At 35.5% G+C, this 27,821-nt stretch overlaps 4 protein-coding genes across 5 annotated transcripts; 2 read left to right on the top strand and 2 right to left on the bottom strand.

Moving 5' to 3' along the window:
* The first annotated feature begins 357 nt into the window (after window positions 1-357).
* LOC145972162 (uncharacterized) lies at window positions 358-15,902 on the top strand. Of its 2 annotated transcripts, none has more exons than XM_083100493.1 (8): window positions 358-772; window positions 929-12,435; window positions 12,516-12,725; window positions 12,813-12,932; window positions 13,092-13,349; window positions 13,439-13,555; window positions 13,652-13,723; window positions 13,968-15,902. In XM_083100493.1, exons 2-8 carry the CDS (start codon window positions 1,339-1,341, stop codon window positions 14,037-14,039), a joined length of 11,946 nt encoding a protein of 3,981 aa, XP_082956619.1. In that variant the 5' UTR covers window positions 358-772; window positions 929-1,338; the 3' UTR covers window positions 14,040-15,902. The 2 variants fall into 2 exon arrangements, with proteins under 2 accessions (XP_082956619.1, XP_082956620.1); XM_083100494.1 differs by having other exon boundaries at window positions 359-772; window positions 1,785-12,435.
* Window positions 14,052-17,338, top strand: LOC145972165 (ADP-ribosylation factor-like protein 16). Its single transcript, XM_083100507.1, has 3 exons — window positions 14,052-14,183; window positions 16,012-16,286; window positions 16,366-17,338. Exons 2-3 carry the CDS (start codon window positions 16,080-16,082, stop codon window positions 16,684-16,686), a joined length of 528 nt encoding a protein of 175 aa, XP_082956633.1. The 5' UTR covers window positions 14,052-14,183; window positions 16,012-16,079; the 3' UTR covers window positions 16,687-17,338.
* Pic (DNA damage-binding protein pic) lies at window positions 15,978-21,484 on the bottom strand. The gene is made up of 5 exons (XM_083100506.1): window positions 21,261-21,484; window positions 21,028-21,176; window positions 17,912-20,631; window positions 17,437-17,833; window positions 15,978-17,322 (listed from the first exon to the last, which is right to left on the bottom strand). Exons 1-5 carry the CDS (start codon window positions 21,328-21,330, stop codon window positions 17,239-17,241), a joined length of 3,420 nt encoding a protein of 1,139 aa, XP_082956632.1. The 5' UTR covers window positions 21,331-21,484; the 3' UTR covers window positions 15,978-17,238.
* A 2,835-nt stretch (window positions 21,485-24,319) lies between these two features.
* Window positions 24,320-27,554, bottom strand: LOC145971499 (uncharacterized). Its single transcript, XM_083099220.1, has 2 exons — window positions 27,005-27,554; window positions 24,320-25,443 (listed from the first exon to the last, which is right to left on the bottom strand). The coding sequence occupies exons 1-2, from the start codon at window positions 27,215-27,217 to the stop codon at window positions 24,433-24,435; spliced, it is 1,224 nt and encodes a 407-aa protein (XP_082955346.1). The 5' UTR covers window positions 27,218-27,554; the 3' UTR covers window positions 24,320-24,432.
* Between the last annotated feature and the right edge of the window lie 267 nt (window positions 27,555-27,821).

Here is a 27,821-nt window from a genome sequence, read left to right as displayed (position 1 = left end):
GATATTTAGAGACGTTCTCGTCATCGATAATTTTCTTAATAACAAAAAATGTAAATATAGATGTGATAAATATTTAGCTGGATCCATTAGTTTTAAATTTCGGTTAAATACGCCCGTTCTTTTGTGTAAATACGAGGATTTCCACGTGACATGAAAAATGTAAAATTTTCCTGTCGCTTTAAAAAAAAACGGATCTTCATATAAAATCTATTTAAATTAGCTACCGATAAAAAAATGATGATAAAACAAAATGCTAAATACGTGTACTTTACAAAGTTTCCATCATTGACACGAGAAACTTGTTAAGGCTTATCCAGATAACCGTATAAAAAAAGATCCCAGAAGAGCCCAGAGGAATTCACCAATAACGTATCCAACGTGCCGGATGCCATATTGCCGTATTCTTCATGTTCGACACGTGACTGGTTGATTTTTCCGTGCCAAGAGACGTACGTCCAAATGCGTAATCGAGCGTAAAATCAAGCCACTTGACGCGATATCGAGCATACGACAGACGACACACGATACGCGCGTGTATATTAGTCCCACGATACTTGTCGGAGGATAAGGAGGAGGTGATGTAGCGTGGAGCGCATCGTCTTACGAGTAAGAGGTGTTTATATAAACATCGACAGGGTTCTCTCTTCGCTGCGAAAGTCGATTTACGTTAAAGCGAGATCCCTGACATTGGGCACGCGACGAAAATAACATCGTCGTAGAAGGGAGCTTGCGACAAAACTGGAGCACATATGATCGCTCTCGCGATACACATGTAAGTAGCCACGGATCTCTTTATTCGCTATAGAAAGTCGTCACGCATTCAAATGCAAATGCGAAGCGATAAATGCCTTTGTTATTCTCAACCGATTCCTCTCCCCCTCGTCCCCTAATATTATACGTCCCACTAATTATACGTCCTTTTTTACAGTTGAAAGAAATTGCAACAGTCCTGCCGGTAAATCTCAAAGGCGCGACTTGTGGCGTGTAAGAGGTTAGGTAGAATGTCAATCGAAGTATATCTCGTCGAGATAGTCGTCTAACAACGAATGCTATCGTGCAGTCGTGGGGAAGATACGTAGAAATATGATACGATTTTCGATGTCCCGGGATCGCGAGTTGACACGAACAACAAATCACGAACTCGGGAGACGAAAATCTCGTTAATTGATATATCGGTGCAATAAATAATGTACACTGTCGGAGGAGATGTGCGGTGTTGATCCGACATCACACGTTCGCCTTATTAAACTGCCAAAGATAGTGCGGTGCTAATCTGTGTTTCTCTCCTTTTTACACGAGTTTGCCAAAAAACGGTGTCGAGATATCGGGCAGACTGTGATGAGTTACACCAACTTTGGCCGAGGAAGGGGCTTTGGGCCACGAGGTTCGCGAGCTACCGCAAGTTCGTTCGGTAGACCCCGATTCCTACCTCCACCCTTCCGACATGTAGGCCCACCAAGGCCAGGGCGTCCATTCATGCCCTGGCAACCGAACAATATGTTTTTTCAGCCCCACTTGTTACGTGGTAATCCACAGTTCAGACCAGGTGGTAGGAGAAAAAATTTCTGTGGCTACAATACTCGATTACCCGCTCCCAATAGACTGCCCGTGCCTCCGGATTACGAGGATGTCATTATTTCACCGGATTTAAATAGTCTGCAGATAGAGAATAATCAGACCGAAGCTACGCCGCAGATTCCCCTGCCTGGTTCTGAAGAAGAGCGACAGCAAAAGATAGCGGAAACGGCAGATCGATTAAAGCAAAAACTATCTTGTTTCAGCAGCAGTGAAATGAGAAATATTTGGAGCGACGACAAGCCGTTTTCGTCCAACGTTGCGGAAGACAATTGTACAAACAACACAAATATTGCTGCGCTCAGGTATCAACAAGTTGAACTCAATCTGACATCCAATGATCTGACAGATATTGAGAAAATAAATCCTGACGATTCAAGACTCGATAACACGCAATATATATCTAATGATACTAATAATACAAATACCGATATGGTAATATTAGAAGAAAATGAAAATGAATCTCAACTAGCAACGATACCTAACAATCAAATGACAAATTTGTCTGTCGAGAATGAATATTTGGAAATGGACAACTGGCTTCATGAGTCAGTCGATAATTTGGAACAATCAGATTTACATAAAGATCACAATGTTGAAAGTGGATTATTAGACTCGGATCTTCAGTGTCAGTTTAATACACCTTTGGTTAATATTCCGCAAGATTGTTGCGATCAACAACAGGATATCTCTCAGGGAAATGAAATATATCCCACAAGTGCTACGATAGAACAAGATGTGTCTAAAACGTCAAGTTTACAGGATATACCACTTCCAACTTATTTGACAGATCAGGATATTTTGCAAACAAATGTATCACAAAGTGAACAAGAACTAGTGACTACAAATTTAGAAGTTCAAGAAAACATTTTAGAATCCCAGGTTCCCACAATAAGTTCAAGTAGTAATAATTGTACATTATCACAATCAACAGTAGCTCATGCATCAGTATTAAATAATATTACATCGGATAATCAAGTGCCGAAAATAAAGAAAAATTCTTTTCATAGTGGACCACCAAAATTATCACCGCATATCGAGCAAGGAGAATTGCCAGTTGATTTTGATCCAAGTACTCCGCCACCGATACTTGTGAAGCAAGATGAATCACGTATTATGCCTCCGCCTCCAGTATCTGATGTGTTACCATTATTTAATCCTACAGAACCACCACCGAATATCAGACATTTATTACAATCAACATCTAAAGGAAAAGAAATTCCCATGTGGAATAATATAAATGTCCAAAATTCGGCACCTATCACTTATAACAGAGAAACGCATACAGAATTAAATACAAATGGAGGATTTATATCTCAACAATTACCACTAGAAAGCCAAAGTAACGTTTTTTTGCCACCTCATATCGATACAATCCAATTTTCTCCACGATTTTCTGTGCCGTCAGGCAGTCGTCCTGTCATCAATCCAAATGTTTCATCGCGTGCAATATTTCCAACACGTGCAATGTCCCATAATACTTATGCACCTTCATCTCCTTCGTCAGAACTCTTACCGCTCTCTGATTGCAATACGAGCAAGGACGATGGTTTAAATGACATGCAGGAAGCTTTGAAATTTGCAAAACAAATGACCAGCATAACGGAAAAAAGAGAGAAAGAGTCGAGTTCTAAATCTCTTTGTGAAAGTAGTACCATAGTTAATTCAATTAGCAATGTAGGGTCTATATCTTTGCCTCCAGGAGAACCAAAAACCAAAACTACGTTGAAGAGAACAAAACGAAATGATATTCATAATAAAAAAATATCTCAGGAACAAAAAGTGTCAGATCATCTGCCATTAGAAGAAATGGTGGTACAAGATGCGAGATCTGTGGATATGTCACTGATCAATGAACAAGAGCGTCCTAAGGTAGTATTTAATTTAAATAATAAAACGAAAATAGTAACTACTAGGGCTGGATGGCGAGAGAATACTGAGAAAAGAAACGGCATAAAGCAATTTATGGAATCGGAGAAGACGCCTTCAATTTCTAAGAAAAATTTGGAAAGTACATTAAAACGAAATAAAGAAGAGCGAAAGAATTTAAAGAAGAATGAGAATAATTCAGGAAATACAGCATCATCTAAATCAATTGCAAATCAAAATACTGTATCGTCTCATAAAAAAATACAAAAAAATGCTAATGTAGAAAAATCTCTTGCTAATATTTCATTGTCGTCGAAAATCAACATGCAAAAATCAATGAGTTGTGCAGAGAAGAACGAAAATTCTACTTCGGAAACTTCTTGGAAGAACAAAATCATCAGCCGATTTTTGAAGATGAGTAAAAATGACATCTTCAACATGGTGAATAATACTAGTCTTCGAAAGTTTGATGTTATAATGAAGCGTCTAGTCAAAGAAAAAAAGTCCTCATTATCCTTGGAGATGAGACACGCCGAGAACGAAAAGATGAAGCTGTACGATCAGCAGGAGTTTATAAAGCAGTTGAACACGATGCTGGAGACTGATGCCACTGTATCTGTTACAGATCTACCTACAGAATTTATACATCATTTAAACGAAGTATTACAACTAGATGTACAACTGGACAATCAGGTCGAATCTGCAACAGCAGCAACTTCGAGTAGCCAGAACAGTCACTTGGAAGATGCAAATCATGTATTTAGTCCCGTAACATTATTTATTTCAGAATACCCAAATAGAACAACAGCACATAATTATATAAATCAAGAATGCGAGAGAAATAAAAGTCATATGATAAGAACGGGACATGACAGAGATGCGCAGATGCATCATATTAGCAGAAGTAACGATTTTAATTTGAAAGACGACACTTGTAGTACTATCGTATCCAATAAGTCTAGCATTAGTAGTAAATTATCGGCTTTACAACATGATCTAGATGATATATTTTCAGAGGTGACTAAGAAAAATCAAACTCCCGCGGCAATAAAGGAACGTAAGTATTGTAGCGTGAATCAACGAAATGCAAAGAAATTTGACGATGATGCAAGTACAAGGAGCGCGGAGAACGATACGCCTTTGGAAGATGACAGAATGCATAAATCGGAAAATTGCGCACGCTGGATCGAAAGATGCGATAAGTGGAAGAGAAAGGAACGAGAAGATCCACATGCATACAGGAATCTTACCAAAGAAGAGTGGGAAGCGAAATATGGAACCCAAGCAGACTCGATATCTTCGTCTTCTTTTACAAGAAAAATTAATACTAACAAGAATCCATCACACAGAGGGCGTAAAAAATCTTACCCACGACGCCGTCATTCATCTGAATCTTCAAAGCATATAAGAACCACAAGACACAGAACTTTGGAAAAGGACAAACATAAAAGGTCTAGGCGACACAGTGATGATAGAAGACATAGTGTAGGATATTCGGAATATAATAATGATAATAATGATCGCAACGAGGATAATACCAGCAGCAGCAGCAGCAATAGTAATAATAGCAGTAGCAGAACCAGCAATACCACCAACAGCAGTAGCAGCAGCAGTAGCAATGATAGTAATGGCAACACGGAACCAAATGTTACAAAGCTGTTGAGAGCGATAAAAGAGAAAGAGAAAGTTGCCAAGAAAATGTCGTTGAACGAAACGATAAGAGATGAGGTGAACGCCGAGATAGAACGGGAACGAAAACAAAAGTCAAGGAAATCACGAAAATATAAAAAATGGCGAAAAGAAAAAAAATTGCATCATAAGAAGAAGAAGAAGAAACAACAGCAAAGTAAGAAGACAACAAATTTCTTTGATTCCGCCTCAGATAAAGACGACAATGAGGAAATAACAAAATTACTGACGGAAAACGAAATTAAGAAAGAAATTGTGGAAAATGAAATTACGCAAGAGGTGATTGTTAAAGAAGAATTGGACATCAGTCAAGAGAATACCAGAGACGCTGAATTTGCGAAAGCTTCAAGTCACGTGGAAAATAAAACGATGCGTTCGCTCCCAGAATCTAACGATACACTAGAATCTTCTCTTTTAACAACACAAGAGACTCCACTGACAATTGTCAATCAACCTCACGTTGAAGATAGACCGCCGACAGCCTCTCCGACGCAACCGAAAACTAAAGCACAACTGAAGCAAATGCCAGAAGCGGCTGATACGAATGATAACAAAATTTTCCTCAAGATATTTACGACCCTACCAGAGGATTGGAACACGATTAGTCCAACGGAATGCTCGGAGAATTTGAATAATTCTTATCAAGTAACTGACATCAACTATAATCGGGATGAAACTGAAGTTCCGGCAATTGACAATTTCGCGAGCAATATAAAAAATTGCGAGCATCTGCGCGAAAGTTCTAATGAAAATGCAATATCCCGAGAATCGGATGTATACACTTCTAGCGACTCGTTTATCAATCCTACTAAAATAAAAGGTGATACTAATATCTCTTCCGCTAACATATCAAATAAAGCGGCGATCATTGCCGCGTCAACATCAGCTATTGCATTAGATGTACCGATTATGAGTAACGTAAGTCGAAAATCTAGAATGGCTTCGAAAAAGATCGACATAAAGACATACTATGAGCGCACGATACAACGTCGTATGAACGTGCAAGAAGAATCGAAGAAATTCGCAGAAAATCCTACAACGTCGACTCAAGATTTATCTTCCACGTCTAAGATTGTCAAGCCAGAAATTCCAATCAACAAATCTACACCCATACTTACGTATGACGGCTCCATTCAGGATCCACGATTATTTTCGGCGGCAAGATTAGCCGCTATTTCCTGTCAAATGAATAGTAAAGATAACGAAATTGCATTAAGAAACGATGTTCGGCAAAAAGAGAGACAAACAAGGAAGACATCTAAGATCGCAAAGATAGCATCGAAACCTGTAGAAGAAAATTTGAATCGTGTCACTGATACCGGTAGTACTGTTGAGAAAATTAATCAGGATACATCGAAAGATAAACATCCATTTATCGCTAACACAAATGTCAATGTACTGTCTAACGTAACGACTAACACCATATCATCGGAATCTAATACAGGAAATGTAATGGATAAAAAATTGCAAAGCAGAGTTGCGTCCGATTCTAAAAAATTTAAGAATATTCGATCGGAAGGAAGCAAAGAATTGAAACTGAAAAAGGAAATAACAAAGACACGAAAAACGAAAAAGAAACCTGGAATAGCATTAAAATCCATTAGTCTCCTTCCAACAAAAATATACTATCCTTTGGTGAAGACAACTGAGAATGCGAACGAGGTGAGTGAAGAAAAGAAAATTGATAATGCAAGTGACAACAGAATGAAAATTGAACAGAATCCTTGCGAAAGTAAGGTAAACAATAATGGTAGTAATAACGCGGAGATGAAAGTATCCACAATTTTTTCGGAAAATACCGATAATAATAACGAATCGCAAAGCGTTGATGAAGCGAAAGAAAGTTTTTCGAGCTTAGAATTTATTAGAGAAGAAAATACTGAAAAAGATGTAGGCAGTAATATTGAAAGCACTGATTTATCTGAGACGATGCGAAATGAAGAAGCTCATAACGTAGAAAGTGCAAATAATACAGCAAGTATCGAGATCACGAATAAAGAAGAGCAGAATATGGGAGAAATTTTTAATGTCGTTTCTAAATCCGATGCTTCGGCAGCCTCTATCGAAATCTCAAACGATATTGTAAAAGTAGTTCAAGAGGATATCTCTACGTCGGATAAAGAATTTAATGCAACGAATGATGCAACGGAGTTCTTGGATCAAATTCAAGTTGAAAAGTCAAATAATCAAGATCTATCGGAGAGCACGGATAATCCGGTCTTTGAGGATACGCTCGAAAAAGGCGATATGAGCAACATTCCTGAATTGGATATGGCATCTCGACCGGATATTATCGACGATAGCCGGAAAGATCAGCCATTAATAAATACAAATGTGGTAAATGATGTCGAGATTAATGATAGTAAAGAAAACAATATGGAATCGATCGTAATGGACAGCACGTGCAAATCTGTGAGTGCGGAGGAAGATAATTCTCTACCTAGGAAAACCGTCGAACTGTCGTCGGCTTCGATTGAAAACTCAACACAGCAGCAAGATACGGGAAATAGCGTCATTTCTCCTGAAAGCGTGGGTAGTCCGTTCAAAGGTTTCCTTCCAGAGACCATGATAGATTTTGAGCAGCCTGATTTGTTCAATCTAGAATTACACGAAAAGGACAAGTTATTCTTAAATGATTGTAATGTAAATCACGCGACGCGTGAAGAGAAAGCGGAGATCGCAAAGCAACAGAATTACGAGTCGTTAGAATGTAATGCTAATAACATGAGTATCAACGAGAACTTTAACGTCACTTTCGGCGATACTTTACTTGCTTCAGATAAGGAACGTGCGACGAGCGACAAATCTGGATTAATGGCGGATGAAAATAGACAAGGACAAATGGAGACGTCTTCGTGCGAAATAGTCACCGCTACGTTACACGAGGACGACAATATCGATACCGGCGAAGGTGATGAAGCGGATAAAGGCTTAATAAGCGAATCGCAATTAACTATCAAGGATTCCATGTTCATTAACGAGGAGGAGATGATTCAGGATGAAAATGGGTCAAAGGATCTTACGAGTAAACTCACGACTACGACCGATCCTAGCTTGTCTGACGCCTTGGACGATGCTGCGATTTCGGACGACGCATTGAGATTAGCAGAAACTCAGAGCGCGGAGCATCTCAACAATCATAATATGTATTTAGAAGCAAATATATCTACGGAGAAAATCTCTTGCGACAAGCTGCCGGGTTTCGATTCCGATGAACACCTGGACAACGACATGTTTTACTTGGACGATCGTTTGCAAAGTGCTGCAACGTTCGATAACAAGGATGAGGCGTCCTTTTCTATTCATCAAGAAACGAGCCCTCGGTATGACATTATTCCACCAACTGTCACTCCAGAACCGACAATGATAACATCTTGCGCGGATTTATCGCCCGATGAGATACAAGAAGAACGATATAAATTTGATTTGAAGCATATTTCGTCGACAGACAATTCAGACTTACTCGCGAGAGTACCGTCGATGGAACATTCGCCGATTGTAATTGATACACCGCCAAGAACGTTAAACATCCCGACCAAAGCCGCCTTGAAAGAAGCTGCGACGAATCATTTTTTGAAATCTCCTAATAATTCATTGATCAAGGAAACGACGCAGGGGATATTGGAGAAGACACAACAAAGCGAAACAGACAGTGTGAGTTACCAAATACCAGCGTGGCATGTGGATATATATCAGGGTACAAAAACGCATTCTTTAGACACCCACACTAACAACTGTGTAAATGTAAACACGATATCGTCGACGCAAAATAATACGCACGACGAACGCGTTCATACGAACATCGATGTCGATCAGAATAAGACGTCAATAACATCTCCCAATAACGAAAAGTGTCTACGCAGCAGTGATATGCAACATAATCCGGTTGTGGAGTTAAGAAAGATGAAAGAACTTGACTCGAGAATGATGAATGAGAAGAAGACGCAAGAAAAAACGAGAGAGGACGTGTATAAAGATCGAAAGAAGCGCAACGGTACGCTATTGCATAAATTGAAAAATAAACGGCAAATGAAGTATCGAGCTCAGAGGATTGATCTGAATAGAAATAGTTTAACGAGGAAGCTTAAAAATATGAAACACTTTACCGGCGCTATAAATTCGAGAGAAGCGATTCTGGCTAGAATGTTGGAGATCGATCTGGAGATGCATAAGCTGGCCACGGAAAAACTAAAGTTGCACGAGTTGTTGCAGAGTAATGTTGAAAGTGCTGTGACGAATAATGAGGCAACGAGAGAAAACGACGTGATTTCTGATCAAATTGGAGTAGTCTCGACATTAACGTCGCAATTACCGCAAAACACCAAAATAAACAGTGCCAAACGAAAGAAACACCATTCGTCATCGTCGAAACAATCTCTGATTAAGCGGAAAAAAATCGTGTCTCGCAGTTCGGAGGATGATGAGATTACACGTTACACGCAGAAGAAAATGCCTGTAATTAGATGGAAGAAAACACCGCGATTAGAATATATAATTAACAGACAGGAAGAGGATCTCGAAGAGGAGAATAATCTTGATGAGACAATGGAACAGCCCTTGACGACTTTTGCGAATAAAGAGGTAAACATTTCTTCGGTCTTGGACACATCTGAAGATGCTACGATACAGAAACCTGAATCGAATACACCTGAAGATGCTACGATACAGAAACCTGAGTCGAACGCATTTGAAGACGCATCTGAAGATGCTACGATACAGAAGCTTGAATCGAATGCTATGATAGATCATGATGTACAAGTGCAAGAGACTACGGAGAACCACGAAAAGGCTAATTGTGATGTGATCGATGAATCTTTGAAGCCTACGATCGATAGATCTAGTCTAGATAAAAGTGCGGATAATCATACAGAGGATTCTACTGAACGAGAGCACGCGGAATGCTTCGATATCGATAAGAGAAATGATATTTCAATACCAAGCAAGGCAGCAAATTCTCAGCCGGCGAGCGTACAATTGCGCAGTACACCAGAATCTTTGTCTATATATTCTGATGACAGCACATGGGACTTGGTACAGAACACCGCATCGGAAATGCAGGAGAACAGGAATGTAACGGGCCTCGTTCTACTAGACGAGAAACTTAAGAAAGAACAAGCCAGGACACGAAAATTGAAGGCGATTGTGCGCAAGAAGAAGAAGGAACAGCTGAACAACTATCTGAAGAGAGTCAATAACTTGACGATGGAGGAGGAAGAGCTGCCCTTGTCTAAGTTATACATCAGAAAATTGCAACAGAAGCGAGATCTGCTCGACTTGCTCAGTCAAAGAAAGGAAGACGCGAACATAGATGTCGATCCGGAGGTCTTAAAGAATGTGGACGAGGTGATAAACGCGGTGGCGGAGAACAGAGTGGAGGGTCTTTACGAGCCTCAGACGCAGAACGTTTGTGACATTCCGACGTCCAATCTCTTGTCGCAGCCTGAGGAACATCAGTTTTACGTCGACGCCGAAGCGGCCAATTCGGACTGGCCCTGTCGAGAGAAGGAAAATATAGAGGAGGCCGCGGAACAACAGCAAGACAGTAACAATGCACCCACTAACGACGAATCAAATCATGTCTTTAAAGTCGTGAATCAGAACAAGACTCCTTTCCACGATGAACATAATGTAGAGCCTGACAGCAGCGTCACTCCTGAAGAAACTTTAATCGAGAGCCATTCCTTGGATTGCGAACATGTCCCGCCAAAGGATAACGTTGCGTTGCGAAATTTCGATATTAAAGTATCCGTGCCTAAGATTTTGATAAAAGATGATTTCAGTTTAGGATTGTTGCAGAAATTTAAAGACACGGAGGGCGTCATCGGCACCGAACTAGTCGACTCTACGACAAATGTGCTTGCAACTAACGCTGAGAAATCAATTGAGAAAAATGAGGATACTTCATTGATTGCCAAGTCGATCCAAGTCGTGGAAGAAGATAAAAGAAAAGAGGAGAGTGAAACGAATTTAATCAAGGAGAAGGATAAACAAGCGGTAGACGTGAGTGATAGGCAGAAAGTGTGCGAATTGCAAAAAGACGAGACAATTAATAACGTAAAAGATACACAAAATGCACCGCAATCAAATACCACAAAATCCGAATACACCGATACTATTGAGAACGAAGATACAAGTGATAGCGTCGCATCTAACAATAAGATAACGATGGCAAATGTAACGCATGACTCGAGTGTCTCGGATCCTATCGTAGAAAAAGTCAATGCGAGAGAGAAAAAATCAGATACCGAATCCGAGCAACTTTCATGCGACGCGATTGCTCTGAAACAAGACTCCCGGGATGCGAAGAATGCGAACGCTAAAGAAAAAGAAAGAAGTGATAATCCTGAAAGCGGATCACGTATATTCGAAGCGATTATGGATAATGATCAAAATACCCGCAGTTCCATTTCGATTGATCGAGCAAGCGAAAAATCGGAAGAATCCACCGACACGTCCGTTGATCAGAGATCTAGTCTGGAACGCACTACTACTACCGTCTTTTTGTTCGACAAGATAACCGCGAAGAGTATGGAAACGAGTAAATCACGGTCTCGTAAAAAATCCGGCATGTCAGCACCAGTACGTAGAAGCACTAGGTATACCAATGAGAATGTCAAGCCTAATAAAATGAGCGAAGTTGATTCTAATTCGAACAGTAGCGAACAATTGAACGTTCACGAAAGAGATCTAATAACGCAATGCAGGAGCAGATCGCCTTCGTGGACAATGCGCGATGAAAAAATCTTAAATAACATTAAAAGGAATCGTGCTGCTCAAAAAACGCAAACCACAGCTAATCGAAAAGTATCGATTATTGATTGTGAAACCAAGATTGAGAATCAAGCGAAATCGCGTCTTTCTGCTGAACCCGCATCGTCGAAGAACAAGACTCCGATAAAGAGAAAACACACGGAATGGCAAATGATGAACTGTAAAGTGAGGCTGATCGACTGTAAACCTATCCTGTTTAAACAAAATGTCAATCGGGAGATTTTAGATAAACTTGGAATAATCGCTATCGATCCCTCCGTATCAAGTGATATATCCCATGTGCAACGTGCCACATGCAATCAAGATATGGCAGTAAATCCTGCCGCGACTTCAGAACAAAGCTCTCACTTTCTTTCGGAAAAATCCTGCGATAAAAAAAATACCGAGATTGAAATCTTGGAAGAGAGACCAATTAAACAAAATAACGACGATGATTCCGCTCAAGGAGCCGCTTCGATGGAGATTGATGAACAAGAGGAAGCAATGAAAATGCAATACACAGTCCACAAAGGTCCTATCTTAGATATCAAGGTATATACTTTTACATAAGATATACTTTTATATAGATTAGCTAAATAAATAAATAATTTTTATTCTCGTTTTTTCTCCAGATCTTTGAAAACTCTTTCCTAGCAGCAAGTGAAGACGGCAAGATATATAGATATAGCCAAACATCTAACGGAATATTGAATATCTACAAAGGTCACAAATCTGCGGTTACTTGTCTGCATATCTACAAATCGGAGATTGCAGGCGCTAACAAGGATGTAGTTATGTATTCCGGTTCCTTAGATGGCACTTTGCGTTGTTACAATATAATGGTAAAATTAATGTTTTGAGCTATAAACAGTGTTATAGCTATAACAAGTGTTTATTGGAAAACTAAAAAAAATACTGCTGTTTTTCAGACGGGTGCATTGATAAAGAATCCAGTGCAGATAAACAGTCCGATTCAGTGCATGGATCAATCGTGGGGAATGATTTTTATCGGGACTAAATCTGGACATGTTTCGCGTTTTCATATCAAGGTAAAATACGTGTCTTTGTTTTAATTCTAAAACTATTTTTCTTTAAATGCAGAGGAATTGAATAATAATGAAATATTTGTATGAAAACTATTTGTAATATTAACAAATTAAATTTATATGTTTAATGTACTTATGTGTAAACGAATTTTTTTTACACAGACTAGTAGTATTAAAGGAAGCAGTATAGGGTTTTCGGACAAATCTGTCCTTGCTCTTAAAGCGACGAATGAAGGCGCGCGAAGAATTCTCATCGTAGCCTCTCGAAATCAGCCGATAACAATACGAGACGCGCAGACCGGCTTGTTTCTTCGTACGATTAGCGGCCAAAAGAATCACACGGTTTACAGCTTGATGCGTCATAATAATCTAATCTATTGTGGTACGAGTAGCACGTCCATCAATGTTTTTGATTTCACGGTAAGCGCGGTGTATAATAATTTTATTAATTTTACATCTTTCAAAATAGGGTTGAATTGAATTGTCATTCATAAAATATATAATTACAGACGGGTGAACAAACAATTCAATATGATGCTGGAGTCGGTATCGTATGTATGCGGCTTTACGGACAATTATTGTTTGCAGGCTGTTACGACGGCAATATCTACGTTTTTGATACAAGGGTAAATGTTATATCGCTTTTATCGCAAATTATATAATTAATTAATTACAACTGATCATGCTCTATGTCATTTATATTCAATTAAATCTGTTTACAGAACCACAAATTAGTATGTAGTATACCTGGCCCAGGAAATATGTTATTAAGTATAGAAGTTGTAAATAATAAGGTATGTATAAAAGCTTAAACTATCTCTTGTTACAACCATTTATCTCACTAGTATTTTTTCTTGAATTTTTGTATTATTTTTCTTTTTAAATTATGTTTTTTTATAAATCAATAAAATATTTATTTTTATTATATATATTTTTAATTATATTTTTATTATATTAATTTTTAATTAAATAAAAAATATAGTGTATAAAGATAAAATGCTATTAAATACGTATCAATCGAACTATGTTATCTTTCAGATTATAGCAGGAAGTAAAGACAAACGTTTGTATTCGTGGCAAATGCCCATTCAAGTGCGTGCCTTACTGTAAAAGATATCATGCATAGCATGCCTAGGAATTCTCTACTTTGAAAATAATTATGTTGAAACTGAAAGGCAGTCAGTTAACAGCCCAAATAATACTAGATGGAACAAGAGATTCACTTGGCATCGAAGATATGACGACATAACAAATGTGTGTGTGTGTGTTTAACTTTTTCACTATAAATAGCATTATGCTATTATCACATTTCCTGAATTGCTTTTATTTATGTGTTATACATTTAGTGAATATTTGCTAGATTTAGAACATGAAATATTAAGTAAAATAATTTTATTTATCATTTTTATAATAGATTCACAGATTATGACACAGATGTAAAAACTATTTATAGTGGGAAAGTACTGGCTGTTACGAAATTGTTACCAATTATATGCTCTGTATGAAAGATTACAATGTACACAACTTGTGTAAAAGTGTAAAATGTACATTTGTAAAGAATTTAGATTGAATTGACGCAAAAATGAAAATTATGTATGTCTTGTGCAAAAGCAAAACTTTTAGTTTTATGTACGCATTCAAAAATATCGCGACACTTAAGATTATGCATAAAATGAAATTTTTTGTCAATAAACGTAAACCTTTTAATAAGCAGTTTAATAGCAGTTTAAATATATGTGGAGACTGGATACACATTGAGAATACATGCACTTAATAATTTATATGAACTGTTATGCTCTTGTTCATTGTTGTGTTTCACAAATATTCGTTATTCTGTATTAACAGTTCTTAGAAAGCTACATGATTTTTACAAAAGTATCAATTTTAATGTTTATAATGACAATGATATTGCGCTTAATTCAATATTTAATTTGTGATACACATTTTTAAGATATGGAAAAAATACATTATCATTTTATAACATTTACTTCATTTTTTGCCAGACATTAAACATGTTTATGTATTTAAGAAATCGTACCCCAAAATGTGCGATAAGCCATAATCAATGTGAAATTAATCAAAGAATAGATATATGTTTTTGCGCGTACATGCAAATGTTAACATGAGGAAATAAACAAGAAAACTCGTGGTTACATTTAATAAATTTTAAACTTAAGCTTTGAGGCAAATTTCTTATTATTAATGAAACAAATTATTGTTTTTATGATTGTATTATTTTTATGATAATGAATATGTTATATTGAGATTATGTATATGCGATAATTATTATGTATAGATATAATAATTATATCGTGCATATTTTATTTCTGTAAAAATTAAGAAATGTACACTAAATTAGGGAATTACTGCCATTACTTAGATAGTGATTTGACAACATTAATTCTCCATTGTGCAAAGTTTTTTAATAGATCGTAATGTAGAGATTTTATGATTTTTTTTCTAAAGGAGAGGTGAGAAGGTAATAGATGGAAAATATTAATTTTTCAGTTTTGTCAAACAAAACTATTATATCGCAATAAAAGCTTAAAATTGTAAGTGCAATTTTAATATATTTTTCGTATTTAGAGGAAAGAATGTATATTATACATATGGTGTTCACATATTTACATATTGTAAATATAAATATAATAGATTTAGAATCTATAAAAATCTTTATATTGTACTGAAATTATAAGCTGTGAATAAAATTACGATTTTAATTGAGGCGTCTAATTGCAAATTTAAATAAAATTATTAGAGGAAATATAAAAAAAGAAAATACATGTAAAAATTATGAAATGTTTAAATAATTTTGAAATACTTTCAACTTTTGATAGTGTCAAGTATTTAAATAAAACAAAACTAGTCCAAATTAAAACATTTTTAAATGTTCGATTTAACGAATTTTGCAACTGCACGCCTTAGTTACCATTGTCAGTGAAACTATATTATTCTGGCGGTAAACCTGTTAAATCAATAGTAGTTTGCTGTCTTCTATACAAGTATGCGATTCTCTCCTATAAATGTGAAGACTATAACATATATAATATATATATATATATATTTATTTATTTATTCACAGTCAGACGATTCATAGTCTTAACGCAAAAAGTGAGCGATATTCGACGGAGCTTTAAATACGAAAAAGAAATGTGTCTCTGCCTTGGACCATTTAAATCGGGCAAAACTCTCTTAATGAAAAGTCTTCAAGGAGACGAGATCGATGATGCGACTTACACTGTACCTACCAATGGGATAAATTTGTTTACTGTAAAAAACGATACTGGGGAATTCGACATGGTAATCAAAGAAATCGGAGGTAGCATGGCACCGATATGGAAGCATTACTTTGACAAGGTATCGCAAAATAATCGCGTCACAATAAACTCGCGCATGATACAATTTAAAAATAATTGTTACGATACATTGTTGTTAGATTCATAAAATAATCTACGTAGTAGATACGAGTAATCTTTGTCAAATAAGCGCAGCGGGTGTATTGCTCTATTCCTTCCTGGTGGAACCGAGATTACGAAACGCAAGAGTCGCGCTTATTTTGAACAAGATGGATGTTTCATACCGTCAAATGAGAAACGAAGCTTTGTTGATGCTGCAATACGCACGTTTACAAAAAGAAGTAACGCAGAAGATTACCGTATTGGAAACCAGTGGAATGACGGGTCAAGGTGTAGAAGATCTACGCGGCTGGTTATTCGACCCGGAAACACTGAAAGCTACGATCAATGCTAATAAATGAGCAATTATTATGTCGTTATGCGATGAGAAAGAATGTTATTTTAAAGTGCCTCGTCCTTCTTTATTTACACTCGATCTTACAAAGTTATAAAAGTATACTACAAATTCGAGTACTCTTTAAAGATAATATATTAACTCGTGTCATCATATACAGTCTACGTCTTTCATGTGCAATTTTAAAAGAAAATATTGTTTGTCATTAAGGATACTAAAAAACGTGCGATAAACGAACGATGGAGGAATCTTAATTTTTTTCGCAATCTTTAACATCGCTAAAACAACATTGGTACCGTACTGTATATATTCGGATGTATACGAAAGGATATAGAGATCGCGAAAGAGAAGATTTACGTTATTACTTACATTATTGCTTCTGTAATGCCGTTAAATTGCTATCAATGATAACAAAGATAACTATATAAACGTTTGCCTTCCCGCTTAAATCGTCGTTTGACTATCTCTTATATCTTCTCGTATCCTTACAGATACTTTTCACAGAGACTTATAATATTATTTATTTTTTAATGTTATTTATTTTTGTTTACTATAACATTTAATGTATTCTTGTGAGATCCTCTACTATTTTTACAAGATCGTCTACTGTTGCTTCTTTCTTCATTCCACTGCCATCATCCATCTATGAAAAAAATATAATAAATATTTTAAGATATTTTTGAAAATTATTTTGAAAATTATAATCTATGATTTATTTATAAATATACACTTGAAAGGAAACATAATATTGAGTTACCATAAGGCCCATCGCAACTTCCGCCATTTTGTCGTGGCTTAAATCGAGGAAAGATTCTATTAAATCACCATCTATAAATCCTTCGCATTGCTCAATTTTTAAATCCGTCTTGAAACTCCTCCAAAAGTTGTGTTCTATTTTGCCTACGCTTTTTATTACGCTAGTTAATTTGTCCTCCAAATTACGCAGAAATTCGTAAAATCCAAACGGAATTTGCGTCACAAGACCGATCGCACCGCTAACAGTCCCGAACAATACGCAACCTTGGGTAGGTGTGCTTGATTCTCCCAAATTCTGCATCACTAATGAACCATGCCGAAAGACATTGACCATGTCACCTAGATGAAACTGACCTACTTCCTGCATTTGTTGTCTCTCATCTTCTGACGTCGCGGCACTAAAAACAACATTATATTTGTTGCCTATTAAAAGTCTCATAAACTTAAATATTTTTGTAAACACAATAAGCACATACCTATCCTTTTGACATATAAAAAGATTGAAACAATTTTCAGCTCCTAGGAAAGTATCGTCATCTAATATCTCAATAGAAGTCATCCAATTGGGATTGTAGTCTCTAGCTATCTCCTCGAAACTGCCTTCCATAGTTTTGTACTGAAGTAATGTGAGGGATCTCATAAGATCACCCACCAAGACAAAGTCACTCTTAGTTTTTAAATAAAGCGCTATAATGTTATTGAAGTGGCTGCATTCCAATCTGAGCTCTTTTTCTGCGGTCCATTCGAACAATCGTACTGTACTATTGATACTCGCTAAAAGTTTCCCGTTAAATTCTACTAGAGAATAACAAGAACCCTTGATTTCCTTCTCTGCAACCTGCGAGAGCTTTCCGTCGCTCCAATGAAACAAAAGTATTCGACCCATTTTCGGCTCAGTCTCGTCAGGATTTATAAACGCAGTTCCGACTACATAATAAGAAGTCGAATCTTCGCCCAATCTCGTCGAGATCAGTGATAACGCGTACTCGGTCGGCATTAGTGTATGAGCGTGCAGGACCTCAAAAGTGTGCTGGTCGATAATGAGAAGATTATGTACCTCGATCTCTTGGCCAATCTCACTGGCTGTATGTCCGCTAGGTTTGTTATGCGACGCGATGCCACTGGATAGGGAAGCTGCCTGAGTGGATGCAGAATGCCTGACGATGCTCACACCGCTGCTCTCTTGAACGTCGACGCGCATTGTAATGACGCCGAACGTTTGAGAGCTTTCTTGATAAGCGATTCTCCTCGGAGACTCGCCGAGTGGAACCGTTCTTATGTGCAATTTCTGAATTTCGTCGATTGTACCAATCGTGACGGTGCTATCTGTTGCTAATGCCAGACTGTCGGGATACGATTCCGCGTTCAGAGAACACATATGATTCACTTCCTTGAGATTGACATTGCTAAAGACAAGTTTGTGATTTGAAGAATAAATTACGGTGGGTCTGTCTGAGCATGCGAATACATTCGTCGTTGAGAGCGATCGAAAGGTTCTGAGAACCGTAGGCTGCGTTCCTAAAGTGACTCTCTTTTTATCCGAGAGCACACCGTTTTGTTTGTACAGAGTGAAATAATACATGCTGCCATCACCCAGGGCACAAAGTAAGTACGTGTTGCCCTCGAAACAAGTCATTAAAATAGATCTGGGTATAATTTCACCTCCAAGAAGCTCCTTATTGATTTCTTCTAAACCAGGAAGAGTCAAAATACGAACAGATATGTCTGTCCAAAGTCCAACAGCGACAATCTTGGCCTCATTTACACCATCCAGAGGGGAAATATCTAAGCATGCTACTTCGTGCTGCAATGTGGCAAATCCTTTGGGTACAATTTGATTGCATGAAATTTCCATATAAAACAGATCATTTCCTGTGGCGCAAAGAACTTGGGTGCCATTGCAGGCTACTACACTGATGGTTCTTTTATTTTGCGGTTCCCATTCAGAAACTACCATTTTGCTTTCATGCGAGATCAATCTAGCGGATGTTGGAGTTATTTGAATAAATAAATCATTAGTGACATTGCCTGTATGAAATGTTTGCTCATCTGCAACAAAACCTGGTATATCTGTTTCTTCAACTTCTTCCCCGTTTAAAGTCAAGATCCTAGTCTGTCCAACAAATGATAATACTAATGTATTATCAAAATTGCCACCACCAACTTTTAGAGCCCACATGCCTTTAATTCCTGGTAAGTCGATACTTGCGTGTTCTTGTATGCCAATGCCGTTTCTAATAATTCTAAGGGAACCTTCTTTAAAAGCGCCCGAACAAGTTACCATCTGTCCTTGGCCCTGTCTTTCGAGATCTACTACAGCCATATCAACAATAGGTGCTAGATTGGTGAAAGTTTCCATAGGTACACAATAAGATCCATTTTCATCTGCTTTTGTAATTAATTTGATCAATTGAGAATCACCTAAACGGCTACCGACATATATTACGCCATTATCCAAATAAGTTATGCATTCTGGTATACTGATTTCGCCTAATAATTCGACTTTTAAATCTTTCACCACTTGCGTCCCATCGGGCTTCTTTTCTAGCTCTAAAAATAACATAAACAAATGGCCAGCCATATCTCCCAATAAATATCTTAATCCTTGATTATCCACTTTGGCGTAGCAAGTAATAGTGCTTTGCTTTATAATTGGTGGTACTACGGCAACATATGTAGTACCATCATGATATAAAATACTTTCCTGTCCTATTATGATGGCACCACATATAGGTGACGGTACAGGAATGACCATCATAGCTTCTCGCTCTACATTGTCTTGTCTCCATGGTATTTTTGAAAATTCTTTTTCTCTTAAGTTGATTTCATGTGTTTTCACATGTCTACCATTAATATCTTGATGAATTAATATTAATGTAGGATTAGTACATCCATGAAGAAAATTGACATCTTGCACTTGTTGCTCATCCATACGAATGGAAGATGCTTTCAATTCTGGATTATCTTTGTCCAAGGGTATAATTTTAAAAAGACCATCGTATAATCTGAGACCGATAACTCGAGCTTTCGGATCAATAACAGCTTTAATCCCAGTTTCAGAAGCTTTTCCAATACGATCTGCCACATTTCCATGAGCCTTTGTTATAATTTCTATATCTTCTCCTTCGCCCATACATTCCAAGATCATAGCATTGTAACTTGTCGTTAATAGAAACAGGAGATCTTTCTTTTCATGCTGTTAAAAAATAAAAATTTTATAAATATTATAATGTAAAATTTAATCTTATACTGAATTAAATTTTCTAAACGATCTTTAGGAGACAATGTTATAGCTATGCACAATTGTTTATATAATAGATTTTTATATATTTTTTCTCTCTCTTAGAGAGAAGTTTTTCTATCCATGTTCTCTTTCTCATTAAAAATATATAAAAGAGTCTAATTCATACAAATTGCTGAAAATTGAAATAATTATTTCTTAAATTTTTTATTTCGTAAATCTCTTATTAGTAAAAGAAAGATGAAAAAAGATTTGATATAAACAGAAAACATAACCGATATAAATATGAGTTTTGATACATATACATACACACACACACACACAAAACATCGTACATAAAGATAACCTTACCGGCGGTCTGAAGAATTTTATGACTGCTATTTTACCATAGATACCAACTTCTTTTAAGGGTCTTAGACCTTCTGGTGTTACAAGATATATCTCCAAACGTACATTCTTAGCCAATATCAGATTCAAGTCAGTAGGCGAAGTAAAATTACCTTGTGAAGTAGAATGCAACGAAAGGATTACAAAAAAGCTGTATCAACTTTCGCCCTTTAATTTCATGGAATTTATTAACTTACCAGTCACGCAGGCAGTAACAGCGGTTGGTTTGTGCGCCGTCACTATGTAATGATGGGACATTGCTTTCATAATATACGGGGTCTGAGAGCCGATACTCTCTCTAATGTCCGATCACAAATTTCAACTGAGCGCTCTCCCTTTGGTCGTGTGCTTTTCGATTTATCGCACCATGAAGTTGGTCACATCTCAAGCGTGTTAAGCTGTTTTACAACGCATGTCCGTTGAGGATGCCAACTTAAGGAATAACTGGACAGATATTTGTAAATCGCGGAAAATTCTGAAAATTTTTAAAATAACTTTTTTCTTTATCATAAAAATTTACAAGCATTCCGATTCGATTGTCTATTTGATATAAAAGCTATAAATTATTAAAATTTGTTTTAACGTTGCATATAATTTGTATATTATTCGATGTAGATTGATATTTTAGCTAAAATCGAAAAAATCGTTTTTACAAATATACTTTTTTACTACATTTTTTTTCAATAATAAACTTGTTTCAATTTCGGTATTACAAATCACACTAAAGTTAATCTTTAAAATTAAAAATCTCAATATACAACATGATTTATATAACATAATAAAAAATTATTCCATTTCACTTTTATTTATTTTTTCCATTTTTAGATTATAAATTACTCTTGTATCATATAAATTAAAATTTTTATTTTTATGAATTTTTGCGTCATATAGTTAAAATCGTAGTTAGTCAATATAAAAATGATAATATATAGATATATATGATTATAATATTTAGAATTTTGAGGTGAAATTACATACAGAGCAAATCTTTACTTTAACAAATTAATTATTAATTTTATATTTTAAAAGATTAAAAGAGTAAATTGTACAATGTTAAATTCACAAATCTCGAAATGCATTAGATTTATTAACTTCTGATATGACTGATTATATAATGACCGTATAATTCATCCTTAAATCCGATTTTCAAATTCAAAAGTATAAAGCTACACTTGACGCTTCAAAATGAAAATAGCATCAAACAGAATGCATTCAATGTCATATATTTTATAAATAACAATCATATAATAATTATTATTAAAATTACTATATATTATACTCTTTTTTTATATATAGATTTTCTAAGTTAAAATTTAAAAATTAATTTATATATTTACTAATTCATCACTTTACTCGCGCAAATTTTTTTGATGTAATTATTCACGTACTGTACTTTTTATATATATCTGATTTATTTCATTCATATTATATATCTAAGAATGTTCACATTTTCATTTTCATTATATTTGCTGACAAAATATTTGTTTAATTATTGATTGTAAAATGGAAAAATGGACACAGCATGCTTATTTTCCATTACACTGTTATGTATATTAGATTTTTTCCAGACTTTTATTTCTAGAAATATATGCCTATGTAGAAATAATAAAATCACTCATTAATGTTACTTTCACAGAAATTTAAAAGAATCAATCCAATCAGTTTAAATTTCGTATGCAAATATGATTATCTTTTTTAGTTTTCTAATATTTCCAATAATAAATTTGTTTCAACTTCGATATTTAGTCAATTTACTAATTCATGTTTTTTAACTTGTAGGAAAAATTTTCATTTCATTACAATTCTTTGACGGTTAATACAATTAAATTTAATGAATACAATAATCAATCCTTTTCTTAGAATTTTCTAAAATAAATTGAAATATTTTATTATATACATATTGCAAAATATTTCAATTTATTCTGAAAATTATTATAGTATTTTATATAATGTTATGAGATTTTCAGTTTAAAATCAAGCTGTGTCCGGTCTCTAATTTGAGAATAAAAATATATGTATACATTAGAGTAGAACTTAAGATTTATTAAAAATCTCGGAAATGTTGTAAAACATATTTTTGCATATCTTACATTTTCAGACCATAAACTAACATTTTTTGTCTTACTTTCTAAAACTATACAATTGTACAAAGATTTAATATATATTTTTAATATATATTTCTTCTATAATATAATTTTCATCACATATTTTCAGTATATTACATATAATACATATTTTTTTAATGAATAAAAAAAAGAGAGAATTGTTTTTATGTACTCATGTGCATATATGTACATAAATCTGTGTTAGTTGATGGTCTGTAGACCGCCTATTTATAAACTTAGCATTTGTAATTGGCAGTATGCAAAAAAATAAAATCAGGCTGAGGAAATGTAATTAAAGTGCATTATATGTGATACTAAATTGGAGAAAAAAGCAATACATGATATATATGGTAAATATTTTTTAAAACAAATAAGAAAAGAACAAATAGATGCAAAAGTAATTTTGCAGAAGATAGAGATTAGGTTCTCCTATTAATCCTACATTTATCATTGTTATACATATGTGAATCCATATAACTGTATATGTATGTAAGTATATATATATATATATATATATATATATATATATATATATATATATATATATGTATATATGTATGTATATATATATATATATATATATATATATATATATATAAATATATATATGTAAGTGTGTATATATATATATATACATACATACATATATATGTGTATATATACACACACACACACACACACACACACACACACACACACACACACACACACACACACACACACACACACACACACACACACACACACACACATACATATATATATATATATATATATATATGTATGTATGTATGTATGTATGTATGTATGTATGTATGTATATATGTATATATGTGTGTATATGTGTGTGTGTGTATATGTGTGTGTGTGTGTGTGTGTGTGTGTGTGTGTGTGTGTGTGTGTGTGTGTGTGTGTGTGTGTGTGTGTGTGTGTACAGCATACAGACATACACAGTCTTAAAGGAAAAAAGAGCGTGAAAAGCAAATTACAATAAAATATTAAATAATAGTCTAACCAGATTTAGCAGATATCAGAGAGAGATTGAGAATGCTGTTACAACAAAGTTTACTGAAAACTTCGCTATTTTTAAATATATATGTAAGGTACATATATTGAATAAATGCATACAATGTATGCTTCACTATTCATAATTTCACAATATTGAATGCAATGTTAATATACATTTAATTGGCCGTATATAAATACAGATCTGTTGTTTGCTGATTCAATGCATTTTTTAATTTGATTCAAGAGAAAGTAGAATTTATGTAGGAAAACTACCTGTTTCATTCATAACTACGTGCCTGTTAGAGAAATTAGTAGGTGTTATAGATGTTCTGGGGCTTCCGCTTTGGCTAGTATCGCAGCTATCGTTTTTTTTATCTGTTCTTATATTATTATCTAATCTAGGTTTGTAAGTATGCTTGGGAGATGTTCCTGGACTTGAAAGAGAGCAACTACATCCACTTTGGTTGCTATTGCTAGAACTGTCGCTGTCGCTTTCACTATCGACACTAGACTCTGAACTGCTCGCGCATAATCTTTTTTCAGTACGTAACATTTCGTTTTCCCGTCTTAGCTGCTCGTTTTGTTGTATTAGATCATCAATTCGTTGTTGACATAACTTTAATTTCTTCGCTATCTCAGAATCTGTAGTAGATACGTTTTTACTTTCCGAATCTCTTTCTTCTATTTGATGAATGCTCTTATTACGTAATCTTTTTGTTAATGAATCCATTTTAGCTTCTAAATGTCTGTATTCTTGTATTAATTCTGTTTTTGTTAAAGTGCTCAATCTTTCTTCGTGAAGGTCTTCGTATGCAGTCGAAAATTCTTTTGTTAAAAACTCCTCTTCATCTTCTGGAGATGAATAAAAATAATCTTCGTCGGAATCTACACTAAAACTGGAATCACGAGTGCGCGGCGGCGCTGGTGGTTTCTGAAACATGGCAGGTACTTCCAATGATGCCGCTTCTGATAATTTTTGTTCAAGATCAGGTAGATCACTATGATCATCCATAAGGAATTGTGTAGTATTATATAGAGCTGGTGGTTGTCTATTAGTTTTTGCAATTCTACCGATACACCTGTTGCTCCGCAACTGTTGCTGATAAGATAATTGTTTCAAATATGGTTTTAACTTCCTGTGCTTAGGTTTACCCCTGCGAGTTTTCCTCTTTTTTGCTGCGATATCTTCATGTTGACCGCCGTCTTGATCACCGCTACCGCTACCGCTTTCCAATCTTCCATAGTTTTTTATAAGTGATGTTTTATGCTGTAAAACATACAAGAAACAAAATTATCATCATCATTAGATGAATTTAACACGAATATAATAGTTAAATCTTACAAATGTTTGCTGTATATTTATAATATGTTCGAGATAAAAGAAAGCATAAACAAATTTAATAAAATAAAAAAATTTCAAAATATTTACATTTTAAATTTAGACTATACTACACAAGAAACTGTTACTAGATGCAAATTGCTATTATTAATGATTCATTATTTGTCATTCGTGATGACCGTCATTCATTAATTATTCATCAGTCAAGATAAAAGAAAGCATAAACAAATTTAATAGAATGAAAAAATTTCAAAATATTTACATTTCAAATCTAGACTATACTACACAAGAATAAACTGTTACTATACGTAAATTTATTAATTATTCATCAATCAAATATGTCGATGTTATTAAAATACAAAACAGTGATTTACACAGGGTACAACATTTATCCATAAATTATAATATGCATGAGTAATGTAAATTATGTTTAATATGTCATTTATGTCAACAATTAATAATTTATGAAATATGGTTTATCAGAGATGTTTTGTTTATGTTATATATGATTTAAATATATAACAAGGATATACAACAATTTTATAATATCCAAAAAATCAAATAAAGAATTTAACTTGATTTCATACTGATAAAAAAAATGTACTTATATTATTATATTGTATAAATATATTGGAACCTCGCTAAAGTAGACCTACGAGGCTTTCATATATTCTAATGAGACTATTCCCATTATGTTTAGGACTATAGAAATAGTTTCACACAATGATTAAGACTCTTGCACAATACTAGGCAACAGGCAATAGGAATAGGGAATAGAAAATATTCATCAATAGAAACAGAGGATAGATACTATTTTCTCATTGCTTATTGCCTAGGATTGTAAAAGGGCTCTTCGCGAGACTTGCATGAACATTTTTTTTCTACACTGCCTAGGAGTCCAGGAGGCGGTATTGCGCCCACAGCTTTACACAGCTTGCTGAGCTGGACCATTACCACTTCCATGTCATCATCCATGTGGGGGAGTGGCTTAGCACACGGTTAAAGAACCGTCTATAATGGAGGTAGTAAGATCAGAGTAGGAAATAAGGCAGTTTTACTGGAATAAAATTAGGAATAAACCAAATGGTTCCCATTTCTTATTATCTATTGCCTCATTGTCAGCTAATCAAAGACTTATCCTAATCTTTGATTTTACTACCTCCATTGTGGACGGTCCTTTAGCGCGTGCGAGGGATGCTACCCTCACGCTTTACTTTTATAAGGCTTCAATGTATTATATTATACTAACACTATTTTATAACAGTTTTGTAGCAATTATTCTCTTTCGCATTGTGACGTTTAATTTAGAATAGTTTATATATTTAGATGAAAAAAAGTTTACGTGAATTATTTACTGCGTATGTAAGAATCACATAATCAATACATAAATAATTCATAAACATAATTTTGAAATCTACGGCAACCCTGGTTTCACACGTCAGCGATGAGTCTCATTTATCATCAGATGTTAATGACGATAGTTCCTTACCTTATTCCCGTTCGAGCGATCCACGTTTGGTTCGCGTTCCGCGCTGCCGCCGACAGATCGCGGCACCCGTCCGGAAAGTGGGCGTGATGACGTCGCAGGCGTTGGCTCCGCTATTACGGAGTACACGACGCCCTTCGCGTCATATATTCCGCTATCAATACCAACGCCACCCGACGCTTTTTCCGTCGTCGTTTCCGCCTCGCACGTCTCCATGCTCACGATATCCAGCGAAATCCGTCAATTCACGATGGCACAAGCGCGCTCCGCCGTTAGAAAGTCCCTCTCGTGCACTGGTACACGCCGCCAGAGCGCTAGAAGCCGTCTGCTCTCACCGTAAACAGCGACTGAATCGCCATGTTTGATCTGTCCGTGATTCTCCGCGCGATAGCGAGGCGGAACACGCTGACGTATGGTCCCTACTCCGGCCCACCTCACGACTCTCCTCCTCTCCTTGCGTTTCGTACAGCGCAAGGCAGCGCAGTTGCGTTCCGTTCCTCCCAATTCGCGCCGCCTCATCTCGCGCACGGCGCACGTTGCTTCGATCTCGCTGGATCGCGCGGTCCGCGCTCTCCTCGTATCATTTATCATTAATATAATATGTACATACATGTATTAACACATGGTCTCTCTCCTCTTAATATACATCGCACACATTTATCCATTATAATGATTATATCCTGCAATTTATGTCGAGATAGAGTAACAGTTTTACAAGACCATAAACCGGTGGTTTCCATGCCAGGACTTTTGCGATATATATATATATATATATATGCGATGTATATATATTTATTTTATGAAGTTTAATGGGCCATAA

This window comes from Camponotus vicinus, unplaced genomic scaffold, assembly GCF_025532165.1.
Source record: "Camponotus vicinus isolate PSW18456_S1 unplaced genomic scaffold, iyCamVici1.0 SCAF_5, whole genome shotgun sequence".
Taxonomy (NCBI): Eukaryota; Metazoa; Arthropoda; class Insecta; order Hymenoptera; family Formicidae; genus Camponotus; species Camponotus vicinus.
The sequence above is the reverse complement of the archived record's forward strand: the minus strand, read 5'-3'. Positions and strand labels throughout refer to the sequence as shown.